The sequence below is a fragment of the Lygodium microphyllum genome, chromosome 11 (genome assembly GCF_053477565.2).
Source record: "Lygodium microphyllum isolate KBCC chromosome 11, Lygodium_microphyllum_v1.1.10, whole genome shotgun sequence".
Classification (NCBI taxonomy): Eukaryota; Viridiplantae; Streptophyta; class Polypodiopsida; order Schizaeales; family Lygodiaceae; genus Lygodium; species Lygodium microphyllum.
Window position 1 is genome coordinate 95,287,080 of NC_141145.1, and position 16,125 is coordinate 95,303,204.

At 48.3% G+C, this 16,125-nt stretch overlaps 1 protein-coding gene across 1 annotated transcript; it reads right to left on the minus strand.

The window, feature by feature from the left end:
- Nucleotides 1–270: 270 nt before the first annotated feature.
- LOC148029110 (mitochondrial phosphate carrier protein 3, mitochondrial-like) lies at nt 271–9,575 on the minus strand. The gene is made up of 4 exons (XM_087688531.1): nt 9,545–9,575; nt 5,919–5,981; nt 578–1,100; nt 271–379 (listed from the first exon to the last, which is right to left on the minus strand). Exons 1-4 carry the CDS (start codon nt 9,573–9,575, stop codon nt 271–273), a joined length of 726 nt encoding a protein of 241 aa, XP_087544657.1.
- Nucleotides 9,576–16,125: the final 6,550 nt, after the last annotated feature.

Consider the following 16,125-nt stretch of genomic DNA (forward strand, 5'->3'; position numbering starts at 1 on the left):
CTGTCGTAAAGTTCACGCAAAGGCTGCAGAACACAGGGTTCAAGATACAGCAAGGGAAGAGGCTAACAAGAAGAATTCAAATATTTGATGCCAAATTTCACTATATTTCTTGTCAAGAGTGTTACAAGAAATTCATGATCAGGAAATTCTGGTGACAGTTACATTGAACAGAAGAATGGACATTATCTAGTAATCCAGTCAAACATGTCCCTTAGTGCAGAGAATCATCTATTGTACAACACATGTGATTTGTGATGCTCTCAGAGGTTTCTAACAAATACGGATCACATCAACATATACATTTTGTAACTTGATAATTGCCTGATCAGCAGAAGATTTCAGAAGATCAAGAGAGCTGAAAGAATCTACGTACTGGAATCTGCAATGTTCTAGAGTATCAAGTGTCCACATCTGAAATTATATAAGCATAAGAATAGCCATTCTCTGTTTGCCAGCACGACCTGTTCTTCCAAAAACGATGCATGAATGTCTTATAGCATGTATATGTGGAGGATTCAGACATTCCAGTTCAGCCACACACCCTGTTCTTCTATTCAACATATATTGCATTGACCACCTCTTTCGTACATGAAGAGCAGTTACAACAGGCTGTGCACCCTTAGAGTTGTTTAGGAAAGACACAAGATTGTCAGCTGGATGTGAGACAATGGCACAGAAAACTCCTGTAATGTAGCCACCAGCAAAGCTAACTGCAAGCTGTGTAGGTTTTGAGCACTCTTCTTTGGGAATAGGCACAACATTCTTATACAGCAGCTCAACCATTTTCTCAAAGCATGCAAACTTCATCATAGTGTATGGAATCTGGCGACCCCATAGTGGAACAAGACCCTTATAAAGGCCTAGGTAGCCCTCGGATGCAACAAACTTGGGAAATCCATCAGCCAAGCCTCTGGCAAAACCTGGCTGGGTTTGAACACAAAATTTCACAGCTTCAAAAGGACATAAAGCAATGTCAGCAATGAATTCTGCAGAAGCTGATCCCGCCAGGTAAATAAGGGTCTTGTGCTTCTCAGCATTCTCTGGCCCAGCCAAATCAGTATAGTACTTCTTAAAGTACTCATAAAAACCAAACTTGCACGAAAGAATTCGCCAATTTTTCACCAAGAAGATGGATTTACCAGTCAGAGCTTTTGAGGCAGCAACTTCTTGATTGCCTACAACAGACTGTCGACTGATTGGTTGATTGGCTCCTTTTACGGAAGGTTCATCGAAAAACAAAAGGCCTCTTCAATGCACACGGCTGCGTGGCCATCGTGAGTTTGCAAGTGACGAGTGCTTCCTCAAGCTCATCACGTCATCCACAGGTTGCAGACTGCGCATTCCCACACGAGCCTCATCTTCTTCGATGTCGCTGCAGCCTTCCTCCACATCCGATCAGCTTCTCCTCCATGCCGGTGAAGGAGATGCGCCAATAGTCATAACGTATTATTGACATTCATCATTAAGCATCAGCTTCATCTATTGAAGACTCCTCTCAATGTTGCACTGAACTCCATTGGAGAATAATTCAGTCTTGTAGATCAACACTTGGCGGCAGCCTAGGTTGGCCCTCACGGCTGGGAGCTCCACCCTGTCTTCTTCCCCCCCAAAGCGCCTGAAAAATCCTTTGCTTTTTTTTAAAAACCAAAAGATGCTTTTTCCCTCCAAAAACGGTTTTTGAAACCAAATTAGTCTCCCCTTCTCCTCTTTTAGTTGAGCAGGGATTTTAAAAAACCTCCTCTTTGACAAGATAGTTCCTGTACACCCTTACAAGATCTAAGCACCAACATTGATTTTGACTTTGAGATTTATCTTTGAAGTCATGCATTGCCCCTTTGTCAGTCAGCTTTACAATGAATATTCTGCGCATAAACTTCGACTTTGGCCTTGAAAATTGGATGGCAAAATACTCCCTCGGTGCTCCACTAGTGCTTTGCTCGCTTAAGCAGCTTTTGAGAGACTTTCTTCAACTTTATGTCATGGGAACTTTTGAATTTAGATGATCGCTTCCACAATCCTTCCTTTGATTTCATAATTCCCTGCACTTTTCTTAGAGATCATCATTGAAATTATCAGCTTGATAATGTCCTTTGGCATCAGTTTTTCATATTTTTCTAACACACATACATCATGCATCCAAACAAAATCATACACACACACTAACGAAATATATACACTGGATGCGGAATATCATAATGCATCTCACACACAGAAAATAACACAAATGCACAACAAAAGAAATAGAAGTGTATACGGCTCGGATGCGCAGCAGCACGACAGCGCACGCCCGGTACGAGCACCACGGTAGGACGGCAGACGCAATCATTGCAGACCTAGAGGAGGAGAGAAGGCTAGCCCGCAAGGCATTGCAGGGCATAGCTAATTATAATAGGGATCAACAGGCTAGGAGCCAAAGGCAAACCATGGAGTTGCATGAGGTACAACGAGTGCTGAATTTGGCTGGCTGAAACCGAATAGACCATGAGAGAGTGCTAGAAGGAGACCTGACATTGAGCGAGCTCCTCATGAAACAGCTGCTCGATAACACCACAGTAGAGCAGAGTGCCACCGCACTAGCGACATCTCTGCTTGCAGGATTAGGGGCAAACCAGGGCTCAAAGAGCCAGGCCAAAATACCGATTGTTGCCAAGAAACTCGATAAGTACCAACCGCATGACGATCCATACAGCTTTGTTGAGCTGTTTGAGCAAGTCTGCGAAGCCAATGGCCTCAATGACCAGACTCAACATTCGCAAGCATTCGGGCTTTGCTTAGGCGACAAGGATAGGATGTGGTATACAAGCCTCGATGCCAGGGAACGAGCCAACTTCAATAATCTCAAGGATCTCTTCGTCAAGAGGTTTGCCGAGCTCGGATACTCCGATAACTTGCTAGTACGCTTAATGAATGTCAAGCAAAAAGAGAAGGAGGACATCTGCGACTACGTGACCCATGTGAGAAGTCTCTTTAAGAGAATCCCTCTAGGCGAGCGACCAACTGATAGAGCAGTTTCAACTGTATTCATCAACGGAATTAGAGACGAGGAGTTATATAAGGCATTGGCAAGGAATTCAAGCTTGTAGTGGGACGTGGTGGCTAGAGTTTTTGAGGAAGCCATCAGAGTCGATGACCAGTTGAAAGAGTGGGGCTCTAGGAGCTCACATCTAGAAGAGACCAACCCACGAAACTCAGAGAGAACGTCAACCTCTGGTGAGCGGTCAATCCCATCATCCCAAGATAAGGGGAAGGCCGCCGAGACAGACCAAGGCTTGGTTGAGGTCAAAATGGAATTAGCCAAGATACAAGACATGTTGAGATGACCAACGCGCCCACACATCCAATGCGTGTACTATGGCGAAAACCACTTGTTGGCCGAGTGTCAAGACCTTGGGCTAGCTGCGGTAGGTTCGGCCATGATATCGCACATTGCAGACTACCAAGAAGACTTCCATACTCGCAACCCTATGGCCAGCCTTATCTAGCTAACAGGCCGCAGCCATTCTTCGGAAGGGGAGCCCCATTGGCTCTACCCGCGCCTAACGATATGAAACCAGCCATCCCTAGAATGGACATAAATCCTACAAGCATTCCTAGACCGCCTGGTCCTTATGTGACCCACCCACCGAGCGATGCTCCAGTGCACTACGTGGAGGAGCCGAATGATGAAGAGACCTACATATACCCTTACGTCTCGCATGATGACAAGGGCAACGCGGTCCTCATGGATTATCGACCCATGCTGGTGATGGCGTTAGGATGAGGACGAGGTAGAGGCCTAGGAGGGCAGCCATAGGATCCAGTCACTTGTTGGACTTGCGGACACCCCGGTCATGTCTCATCATGCTACCCTGAAAGAGAGCAGCAAAACAGGGACAAGGCTGACCAAAGGTGCGCAGAGTGCAGAATCACCCATCTTTTCATAGACTGCCCAAAGCGAAAGCCGTCCTCTAGCTCAGCTAATTTTCCATCTGTCCCATTGGGGCTGTTTGGTGTCGAAAACCCCGATGGGGAGGCCACACCTATTCCCTTGCGAGTTATGACCTGAGCCCAAACGAAGCAGGCCGGCATCTCTCTGCCAGGACATAGCAATCTTGACGCAACCTCAATAGGAAAGAAAAGCCGCAGGCAGAAAAAGAAGAGATCGAAAGCTAAGGTCTCATTAAAGACCAAGAGTGCTACGACTTTACCTACTGGAAAGAAAGTCTCAGACGCGGAGGCAGAGACTTCAGTCCCTAAGACAGCCGAAAAGGGAAGCGCTAAGATAGGGGAATACCCGCATCCAAAGCGACAATTAGAGGCCATAGAAAAGGTGAAGGAATGGGTGAGGGAGGCTCAACGGCATCTCAGAGATGCTGAACCCATCATAGAGGACGAGATCCATGATCTCTCCAGCATAAGCACGCCAATGTCACCGCCTCAACCTAAGTCGGCTGAAGCAACTATGCCACAAGCAGTGCCGCTGAGACCAAGCCTAGATGCAACAGAGCTGCAGATCAGCCACAGCCATTGGCCCGGATAGTCTAGGCTAAAGGAAGGACGAGTATCTAATGATCTCCTGACCACGCTAGTGACCACCCCTGTAACACTTAGCTTGGGAGATCTGCTTAAGCAGCACCCTACCCTATGGCAAGACCTTAAGCAGTGGGTCGAGGGATCACAAGAGCAAGTCACGGCAGACCCTCTAGACCAGGATGCAGAAACACAATTTCCCAGTCTGACGTTGCACTCCCTGCCTAAATCTTTGCACGTCAACGCCTTTTGGGAAGGCTCTGAGATGCACGCAGTCCTGCCGGTCCTAGCGCTGGGTGACACAACAAGGAAGGGAATCGTGGACACAGGAGCTGGGGTCAGTGTGCTTAGCCACGCAGTGCTGTAGACTTGGGGAAACCCACCTGTCGAAGTTGCTAGGTTTAACGTCACGCTAGCAAATGGTATGAGAGTGAAGCCATTCAAGGTCCTGAAGAATTGGCCAGTGAAGATCGCAGGTGTCCAGTTCTCTGTCGACTTTATAGTCATGAAGGGAGTGGACTACGATGTCCTATTAGGCCGACCCTGGATGCGCAACGCTAGAGTCATCGAAGATTGGGGTAACGGCTTGATCTTCCTTGGCAATAGAACTGATGCCATAAGAATAGAGATGGACACTTGGAAGACCTCACCAGTCGACCTAGACACCATCTCTGCTATGCTCAAAGGGAACACTCAGGTTAGGGAGCCCTATGGGTCCTTGACCAAGTATATCCCATGCCCAGAGGATGAGCGGGATTGGATGCACATCCTCGCTACAATTGACCTGCCGTTCTCTGACCATGAGGCATATGAGCAGGCCATCAAAACGATCGGCAAGACAAACGAAGCACTCTCTACACTGGTCTACATGATGGCAGCAAGCCTCCATGGAAGGCCTAAGCCTGTTACCTTCCAAGTGCCATCCAACAAAAGGGAACTCCAGGGGGTACTGGAATACCTAACGGACCAACTAGCTAGCAACCCAGCTACCAACTTCAAATCACTCCAGGACCTCTTAGAGAATTCCAAGTGGCAATGGACCAGGGTGCACGAGCTAAACCTCATGTATAACTGGGCCCTGGTTCCTGACCAACGACACGAGGGATACCAAGCCCTAGGAGACGATGAGCAGTCGAATGACAAAGATTCCTACGATGAATACGAAGACTGCCAATCCTTCAGTGTTGAGAGTGAGGGTGAAGTGGATACCATAGAATACGACAGTGAAGGACGAGAAATTGAGCAGATATGAGCGGACGCCAAGCCGCAGAAAAAGCAGGCCCTTAGAATGGACCAAGGAGTCATGCGCATGAAATGTTATCGTGCTTGGTTGGAATGCATAGGAGCCGTAGACCTTGAGCAAGAAGGCCTAGCCCAACCAGGAACGACATCAATACTTAGAACCGAATCGCCATCTGAACTGTGGCCACCAAGGGAGACCACCTCTTCTAGCGAAGATGGAGGGTTTGACTCTAAATCGGAAGTTACTTCGGATAGCGACCCAGAGATCCCTAGGCCGCCCATGACCAGACGCACCAAGGGGGACTTACCCGTCCACCTGAGGCGCAGACGGTTAAGGCAGGATAAGGCAAAGCACCCCAGGGATGCACGATCAGAAGAACAGCGAAAGCCGCAGGACCTCCCTAAACGCTTCACTAAATTCAAAAAGGGGGATAGGGTAGTGGTTCTGCTAGGTGCCAAGCGTCAAGGGTAGATGAGCGAACCAATCAAAGGACCAGCCAAGGTCAAGGAGGTAAACATAGCCCTGGAAGGGGAGATACTCCGACCAGTATTCATTGCCGATGACTTGATTGGTAAAGAAGAGTTGAGTCTTGTTGCTCTCCTATGGGAGTACATAGACGTATTTGCTTGGTCCTTAGAAGAGCTACGGGGGGTAGATCCGAGTGTTGTGACTCACAACATAGCCATGACGTCGGATGCAACGGCGGTCAAGCAGCGACCGTACCCCATGAATCCAAAGCACGCTCATGCCGTCAAAGAGGAAATTGACAAGCTAATGAGAGCTGGATTCATTTGCAAAATTGAGCACACAGACTGGGTATCACCCATAGTCATTGTGAAGAAGAAGAACGGCAAAATTTGAGTGTGCGTCAATTACAAGAAGGTGAACGTTGCTACGAAGAGAGATAACTATCCCTTGCCGTACACCAAGCACATGCTTGAGAGGGTGGCAGGCAAGGAAGCCTACAGTCTTCTGGATGGCTTCTCAGGGTACAACAGGTGCAAGTGCATCCTGCAGACAGGCACAAGACCGCCTTTGCCACTGAGTGGGGCGTCTTTGCATACATAGTCATGCCCTTTGGGTTGACCAATGCCCCCACCACCTTTCAACGTCTCATATGCACCATCTTTAAGGACATGCTTCGCAAGGAGTTAGAGATCTTTGTCGACGATCTGTGTGTCCATTCGACCTAGATCGAACACTTAGACAAACTCCGTGCAGTCTTTGAACGATGCCGCCTATATCGTCTCTCCTTGAACCCCTTGAAGTGTCAATTTTGGGTGAAGCACGGATGCATTCTAGGACACGTGGTGTCGAAGAACAGCATTGCCACTGACTTCTTGAAGGTCAGGGTTATTGTTGACCTTCCACCCCCAATTAACTACAAGGGAGTTCAATGCTTCTTAGGTCACACAGGATACTATCGACGGTTTGTGCTGAACTACGCGCTGATCGCCAGGCCATTGTACAAGCTGTTGATTGTCTTTGAGTGGACCGAGGCATGCCAACAGGCATACGAAGAATTGAAAAGGGCTCTAATAACAGCACCAATTCTACGAGCCCCAGATTGAACCATTACCTTTCACATGCACATCGATGCTTCTAAGTTTGCCGTGGGGGCAGTGTTGTGCCAACCTGGTGAGCATAACTTAGATTACCCAGTGAGTTTTGCCAGCAGGCAGCTCACAGAGACCGAGATGAACTATTCCACGACAGAAAGGGAGGGACTGGCCATGGTATTTGCGGTAAAGAAATTTAGGCATTACCTGTTGGCCACTCTCTTTGTCTTCTTTGTTGACCATCAATCCTTGCTATATCTTGTGAACAAGTCTTGCACTACGAGACGCATAGCTAGATGGTTACTCCTTCTACTGGAGTTTGACTTCTCTATTGTTGTACGCAAAGGAAAGCAGCATTACATGGCCGACCACATGTCCCGCATACCCACAGGAGAAGCCGCTAAACAAGGCATACCTGATGATTTACCGGATGCTCATCTCTTTAACCTGTCTAGCGAGAGAGAATTGTTTAAAGCTGATCTGACGCCATATTGGGCAGACGACATAGTCCAAGTGCTCGAGCACGGACTATCTGAGCGACCAATAGAAAAGGCACGACTTAGGCACTTGATCTTGAAGATCCAGCCCTACCAGCTGATTGCAGGGCAACTCTATAGGCTGGGGCAAGACGGATTGCTGCGTAGGTGTGTGTGTGAGCATGAGATGCATGATGTGCTCTCAGAAGCGCACAGCGGCATTGTAGGAGGACACTTTAGTGGAGACACGACAACACGAAAGGTGCTGCAGTCCCAACTATGGTGGCCCACACTTTTCCGCAATGCCAAGCGATTTTTCAAGCATTGTGGCGAGTGCCAACGGACAAAAGTCCCTATTCGTAAGGATCAAATGGAGTTAACCCCAATTATTGCTCGCCAACCCTTCTAAAAATCAAGAATTGACTTCATAGGACCAATCAACCCCGCGGCGTAGTACTCACAAGCCAAGTACATCGTGGTGGCCACGGATTACCTCACGAAATGGGCAGAGGCAAGAACCACATGAAAAAACGACGCTAGGATGACGGCCAAGTTCTTATGGGAGCAAGTGATCTCGCGCTTCGGTTGCCCCATCGAACTGGTTAGCGACCAAGGCACACACTTCATCAACAAAGTGATAGCATATCTCCTATCCACCTTTCTTATCATCCATCGCAAATCCTCGCCATACTACCCTCACGCTAATGGCCAAGCAGAATCAACTAACAAAATTCTTATCAACGTCCTGACTAAAGTAGTCTCAGCCTCACGAAGCGACTGGGACAACAAGTTGATGGCAGCCTTGTGGGACTACCGCACAGCTTATAAAACGGCCGTCGGCCAAACCCCCTTTAGGCTGACCTATGGGACTGAAGCAATTCTACCAGTAGAATTTTTCATCCCTAGCCTGAGAATCGCACTCCAAGAACGATGGGAAGGGAAGGAAGCATGGACGCAACGCCTGGTTGAGCTGGAACGCCTATCAGAGACTCGTCTTCTAGCCACCCACGTGCTTATCTACGAGAAGGCCTGACGCAAGAGCTGGTTTGACAAGCATGTCAAGCAATGGGAGTTTGAACAGGGTGACTTAGTGCTCCTTTACTCAGTTAAAGGACATAAGCAAAAGATGAAATTCAGAGGTCTCGGACCCTTCAAGGTTCGGGCAATCAGCCGAACCGGTAATGTCGAGCTTGAGACCCTGGACGGTGAAGGAATAGGCTTCTTCAATGGCAGCCATGTCAAGAAGTACTACCCTCCCACTCATCCTTTGCATGAGCCACCAATTTTAGAACCGCTGGTCAAAATACGAGCAACCACAATCACTAAAATCAACGAGGATGATGAGGAAGCTGTAGAACCCGCCTACCTCCGTGTCACGGTCACTGCCAAGCAAACATGCTCCTTCAACGCCTTGATTGATGAGGGAGCAGATTTCAATGTCTTAACGCACAAGCATTGGATCCAACTTGGCAAACCACTACTTCAACCCACAACTGCCAAATTAAGCCCATATGGGGCTCAATCTTACGCACTTCTCAGCAAGTGCAGAGTTGCCATTTCTATCGAGTCTGAGACTGTTCCAATGCTATTTTACGTGTTGCCGAGTGCTATGGACGCAGGCATGGAGTCACTGCTCGAGTGAACCTTCAAAAAGCAGACTCATTGCAATGTTGATTATGAGTCGCAGTGCATCCACCTAGCAATCGATAACGTGCGCATTGTCACAGCCTTCAGCAAGGGCTGCGTAACACCATCACCATCCGTAGAGCCACCAATAGAAACGTCCATAGGCAATATTAAGGAGGGGGTAGTGCGCGTCTGCCACTCCCCGATTCCCATAAACCGCAGACCGCAGCAACTAAAGTGAGGGCCCAACAGCCTCGCTTCCAATGGGTGCCTAAACAGCCTCGAGAATCGCCTAGGACTAGATGCGCATGTCCGCATAAGACCCACAACTCTAAATCTAGGAGGCCAAGATGCAATCACCGAAAGCGCCGCGTGACTAAGCAAATATGGGTCCCTAAAACCCTCTTGCATGCGCAAGGCTACTATGAGGAAAATGCTTCACTGTGGATCCCTAAGGCCCCTACGGCCAAAGGCACTAGTCCTACGCCACCCTCAAGCTTGATCAGCCCACGTCCCCCAACACCTCAAGACCATAGGCTGCAGTGCTCTCCAGAGCCCCAGCCATCCGACTCGTCTACGCTTCAGTCCAAGAGAGTCGCACAAACCTATCGGCACAAACAACGGCCACTGTCACAGGTGGCATCATCTGACCCAGTCAACCCGACTCTCCGCAGCAAAGCTGATTACAGTAGCCCAGCTGCTACGATTGACCCTAACCCACCCACCTTACAAACAGCCCGGTTGCAGGCTCAAGGAGACTCGCAACCGCAACTATGTACTGTCAGAGCCTCTAGTTCTAGCAAAGCTCAACCACCCGTCGGCCTTACGCCCTCCTATGAATGGAAGTCATTTCTCGCGCTAGCCGCTGACCTTGCAAAGGACACCGGAGATGATGTAGTGGATTGCATCAAATGGCTCGATGCCACCTTTGTGTCGCTAGCTCTCAGCTATGACCGCTTGGACTTGGGTCTATTAGCGGATCCCTTTGCAACAGAAGTGCGCAATATGCCTTGCTCTTGGGAGACTTTTGAATTCGCCTTTGCACAAGCTTCTCGATCTGTTGCTGCGTTGCTCGATAGCGAGGTCTCCAAAGAGCAAGCCATTAAGCAACGCCTCATCACGTCATATGATCCACGGACCACTTCTGCTATCAGTGACCAAGTGATCGCAAGGTTATCCCACCTTGCTGATACTGGATCACCCTTCTTGAGGCAGTGGTATGCTCTTAGGCTACAATGGGAGGTTGACGGATGTCGCATAATGACCAACGCTGAACAACACTGAGCCATCAAAATGGCAAAGTATGATCCCACCTACATCGCACCTACCTCGTATAGAGTGTTAACCACTCTTCGGGGTCGACCCATGGACGAGCATATCACGGGGCATCCCTATCTTGACCGCCTCTTAACAGAGGAAGAGCTCCACATCACAAGTCGAGTCGACTCTGGTGACTTCCTCACAGATGTCCTCACATACATCACACATGTAGGGATTCGACCCTTGGATTTGGACCGCGCCGCTCAACTGGAATATAATCCCAACTTCTACGCTTGGCTCCTGCACAAATAGAGCGATGACCTTTCTGCTGAAAGCCTTGGCCTCGCAACCTCCAATCCTGGGACCGATTCTTCTTTTCCAAAGGGGGAAGGGGTAATAAGGTGGAATGTAGTGGAATGTAAAAAATAAACAAAATAGAATATAAAAAAATTAACCAAGTATGAAAAATCTGTTAAATTTGAAATGCAAGGGTAAGAGGTGGTGGTAAAAGTCCGAAAGGCAAAGTTAAGGCTATGTTCAATAAAATTTGCTATGCTTTTATTCTTCCAACAAATTAGCGTCAAAAGCACTAAAAGTGGAAATGACTGAACGTATAGGTGGCGATCATAGCAAGCCAGGACAAAGTGGGCAAGCTTCCCTTCTCAGAGGAGGAACAAGTAAAGTATGGCCTCACAGTGGAAACGAGAGCATTCAACCAGTTAAAGTTCCGCCACGTCTTCAACCTTGAAGACGTGGCCATCGAAGAGCCGGCGGTATGCCAAATCATAGAGCAGTGCCACCTCCAGAAGTACCTGGACGCAGTGGGCCAGAGGGTGAATTACACCCAGTGCGCTGATTTCTTGCGCACCTTCAATAGGAACAGGGGGACCATCACGGTGCGCGACAATGAAATCACCAGACAGGTGCAGATCGAGCTAACCCCCGAGTTGGTGGAAAGGGCACTAGGGTTGCCAAATAAGGTGAAAAGGAAGCCAAAAAGAGACATCTACGCCATGTTGGGGATGGACAAAGTGAAGGTCCACACCAATGACGGAATTAGCCTAGCGGACATCCCCAACTCAGAAATTCAGCTGCAGGCAAAGATGGTGCACGCCTTGTTCTCATGCCAAAGGTACAATAGCATAATGACCCGAATCAATGTACCCCTGCTCGATAGTATTGCGGCACAATCGCTGGACGAGGTGAACCTTAATGGGTTCGTGAGGAAGACAATAGAGGCTTCGGCTAAGGCCCTGGCAACAAGAGGAAGAGCCGTGGGCGGGGAGTCCCCGTCGTCCCGATCGACCCGCAAGGCATCATCCTCCAAGGCCTCCACCATAGGGTTTGGAAGTTGGACCAATTAAGGGAAGAACAGGTGCGAAGGATGCACATGAAGCTGGACCAGCTCAATGCACAGATCACCAATGAACGCCAGGAGCAGTCCTGCCTGCACCGTGAGCTCGAGGCCCAGCAACAACAACTCATGGCAATGATCCTCCATCACGGGGAGAGCCTGGAAGATATGGAAAAAAGAGCAAAATAATGGGCTGATCACAATGAGAAGAGAATACGGGACTTAGCACGCCGGCTAGCCAAAGTCGAAGGAGACAAGGTGCTGGGCTGAGAATCAGACAAAGGCGGCCCAACTCTCCATGATAGCCCAACAGCACACCTTCCTCAATACACTGCTCCACTCCACCAGACCAGAAGGAAATGAAGCCAATGATCAGCTACAAAAGAAACTAACCATTGCACGCAAAGCGCTAATAGCAGGCCTGCACGTGCCGCTGCAGCTAGGAGGCCCGCCGCAAAGCCTAGAGGAGCAGAGAAGATATCTTGCACAAGTAGGTCTGACGGCGCAAGAAATAGATGAACTCGGTTTCACAGAGGCGAAGGCATAGAGCACGCAGAAGGGGGTGAATCGAAGTTCGATCTAGGACCTCAGGAGGAGGAATACGTCCTGCCACCCCCTCGGCCACAACAAGCGGAAGTGCAGCCCCTGATACATCTGCTGATAGAAGAGCAGCCTAGGCCAACCGCAGGAAAGAGATGGTAGAGAAGGCAAGGAAAAAGCTGAATGTTAGACCTGTTCCAAGACAGCCTGCCCCTCTCCTATCGCGCCATCAAGATCCCCCTGCTAAATTCCATGCCGAATTGATTATGTGGGAACAGCAGGAATATAACCGCGACCCCTTCGACTTGCATTTTGAGTTTCCCGCTACCTTAAACAGAGTACTGCCCATTCAGCTTGTAGAGGACGTCATCGCTATGGGTGCAAGGCTCAAGGCCAAGTGGTTAGCGAAGCGCGAGGCCCATCCAACTACTTGGGGAGCTGAGGACCGCAAATTTTGCCAGGATAAAGTCCTCCAGGTGCCTAGATCAGTGGAAGGCTATAATTGCCAACCCACCTGGAGAAGATGCATTTTTTACATCAACCTTGACACGTGGATGGTATTTTGCAACACCCTCCCTTCTGAGAGAAACGACCCTACTTTTATGCCGTATCCTCGAAGGGTAGGAGTCGACTTTAATCCGTCCATCCACGGCAGGTTCGACTTTCCCATTATCTATAACACCAATAGCACCTCCCATAGGGACGCCCTCCTCTTCACCCTCCCTGATTTGTACAGCTCTATAGATAGATTTCTTAGCGAGTTCACCTCCTGTCCTGACCCCGCCTTCATAACCACTTGTAATTATCTTAGACTAATTAGGATCCTAGTCCACCAAGAGCCAGCACCCCAAGAACGCCACCTCCCACCTCTCTATTTCGACCCCAACGCCATAGACAGCAGCACCATGACTCGCCTCATGATGCGCACTTCTCTTTTGCCATCTTTTTGTGTTGCACTACTCGAAGATATGAGTGACAGCAAATTCACCCAGTGCAACCACCCCTTCCTTTCTACCACCACTCTCAAAACCCGCCTCAACCTCAAGGGCTACTTGTTGAGTCGAAGGTTCCTTAACATGGTTCCCCCGCCCTCCGCCATCCCCTACCCGCCATTCAGATAACGAGGAGTAAACTCCGTCATGCCCTTGTATCGCTTGCTTCCATGTATACGCCTCTTTATGTTTTTTTTTTTAAGGAAAAAGAAAAAAAGAAAAAAGAAAGAAGAAGAAGAAGAAAGAAGCACCACAATCACCGCACCTAGGGTTCTCCCTAGCCCCCTCCCCACTTCACACTTAGGGCACATCAAGGGCAGGACTTTCAAACCTGTCACCCTAAGACTTGCACCGCACCTCCAACGAAGCACGAATTGGGTCCTCAAGTGTGGGACGTTAGGAAGGGCTTGCCCAAGGTTAGACCCATCTCCCAGTTCCACTGCCACGGGCACCACACACTACACGGCGAGCCAGACACACCCCTTAGGGAGTGCACAACTTTTCTTGTAGGTTATCTTCGTGTTTCAAGAAATGGCTACCCACAGAAGAGGATCGCCCACGGCATCCTTTAATGATCAAAACTTATTTTCATGTGCCGGCATCCAGCCATCTATCTACTGATGGCTACCCTGATTGAACCAAGTCCTTAAACCCCATCACTTATCATTCACCCAACCACATTGGAAGTAGTGTCAACCACCTACCTGTTCCACCTAGCAGCTGACCTAACTAGCCACTACGTCCCACCTCAGTGCCATGGGACTGGCACTTGGCTAGGAGGGGGGTAATATTACCGCGTTTCTCGCAGCACAGAGGAGCGGAAAATGGAAAAAATGAAAATAGCAAAGAAGGCGCAGGATAAAAGTAGAAAAAGGTGCCTTGACCGGTAGCCAGTCCCTAAAAAATTTAAATGTTCGGCACGAACCTCAGAAAGCCTTGGTGTTGGCCCGAGACAACAAAAGAGAAAAAGGGCGCACCATTAAAATGTGGGAGCGCCCCCGAATCTTTGTAAAAGAGTGCCAAGCTCGCTCCTGTGCAAACTGTACGCATTAGTTGGGAATAGGATAAATTAGAATGGTGGGAAATGGGAAAAATGGCCTAGGCTACGGCCGACCATGTAAAAGAGGGAAAAGGGGATGACCGCCCAAAAAGGATCTAGGGCTTTGTATATAAAGTTGAAAAGTGAATGAGAAGCTCATTCTTTGGTGTGTGGCAAAAAGAGTCTTCTTCTTCCTCTCTTTTTCTCTCCTTCTTGCTTGTATGTGCTTTTGAGAGAGGGAGTGTGAGAGTATGAGGGAGTGAGTGTGTGAGAGGGAGGGATCAAGAGGGTGAAGCTCTTCACCATCTCCTCTTCTCTTCTTCTCTTCTCTTCTCTTCTCTTCTCTTCTCTTCTCTTCTCTTCTCTTCTCTTGCGCGTGTGGCTATGGAGGATGGAGCTTGGAGATGGAGGATGCTTGAGAATGCTTGAGCTAGCATCGAGAATCGTGGAGCTACCGGAGTGCAAGGGAGAGGAGAGTACTCGATCAAGCATCAAGGTAAGCTCACTACACTCGTAGGATCGACAGCGCATCGGCTAGGTGAGAGATAGCCATTAAAGCTCGCTTGGAACGCTTGAACAATAAGCGGTCCGTGGGTCTTGGCGGTTGAGCGAAAGCTCCCACACTTGCCAACATCTACAAGAAATAAGCTCTTTCTGCAAGTAAAAGAAAGCTTCTATCACCAATTTTCAGCTTTTGTAAAGTTTTAGCTATGAATTTATGCCCTACTCCATGTGGATCCCCTAAACTAGGCTGTTGAGTCACTTTTTCAGCCAACCCATCACTTTCAAGTGGTAAAGGCAAAGCCATAGGCTTAACCTTCTTTGCAACAGTTTTGTACTTTGTATCCACCCTTGCTTCAATCCTGTTTTGCATCCCATAATATTTATGCTCAGCAAACTCTTGAATGACTTCACACATCTCTAAAATGTCAACATAAACAACCTCTTTTTCTACCCTATTTTCAGCATTAATTGCTACAGAAATTTCAACCACTATATCAACATCAATTAGCCCTGAAATACCTTTATTTGCAACCATGAAACCATATGTCTTCAGCTCTTTTTTAGCCCATCCTAGATATTTCTTTTCAGCCCTCCTACACATGGCTAAAATATTCTTAAAACTGCCAAGGCTGCATGCTGTCCATTCCTATAATCCAGATGCAAACACAATTTTCCCCTTTCTTGGAGGCATAATTAACTTTCTAGAGGCACTGCCATAGCCTCCATTTACATCAGTGTTGTCTGAAAACCATTAAACTCTTGTGCATTAGGTGGCATAGGATTATCCCGCAGTCTATCTCGATTGCGGGGATGATTCACACAAACAGTGAGAAATTATACTGCTTTTGTATTGTCTTTACTCCAAACCCGAGCATATGAAGAACCATCATCTAAGGCTTTTGTTTCCAGCCTTGATTATTCTGAAATATAAGATTATCCCAAAATCACCGGATAACTACATGAATCCTACACAAAAAAATGATATTCATCCCTAACATCTCCAATAGTCACAGGTACATTCAA

Coding starts and splice junctions, on each gene's coding strand:
- LOC148029110 (XM_087688531.1), bottom strand. CDS start 9,575: ATGGACGTTTCTATTGGTGGCTCTACGGATG. Junction 1,101..5,918: donor TGGCCACAGTTCAGATGGCG/ATTCGGTTCTAA, acceptor GGCGAATTCTTT/CGTGCAAGTTTGGTTTTTAT. Junction 380..577: donor GCTCTTCATGTACGAAAGAG/GTGGTCAATGCA, acceptor AGAACATTGCAG/ATTCCAGTACGTAGATTCTT.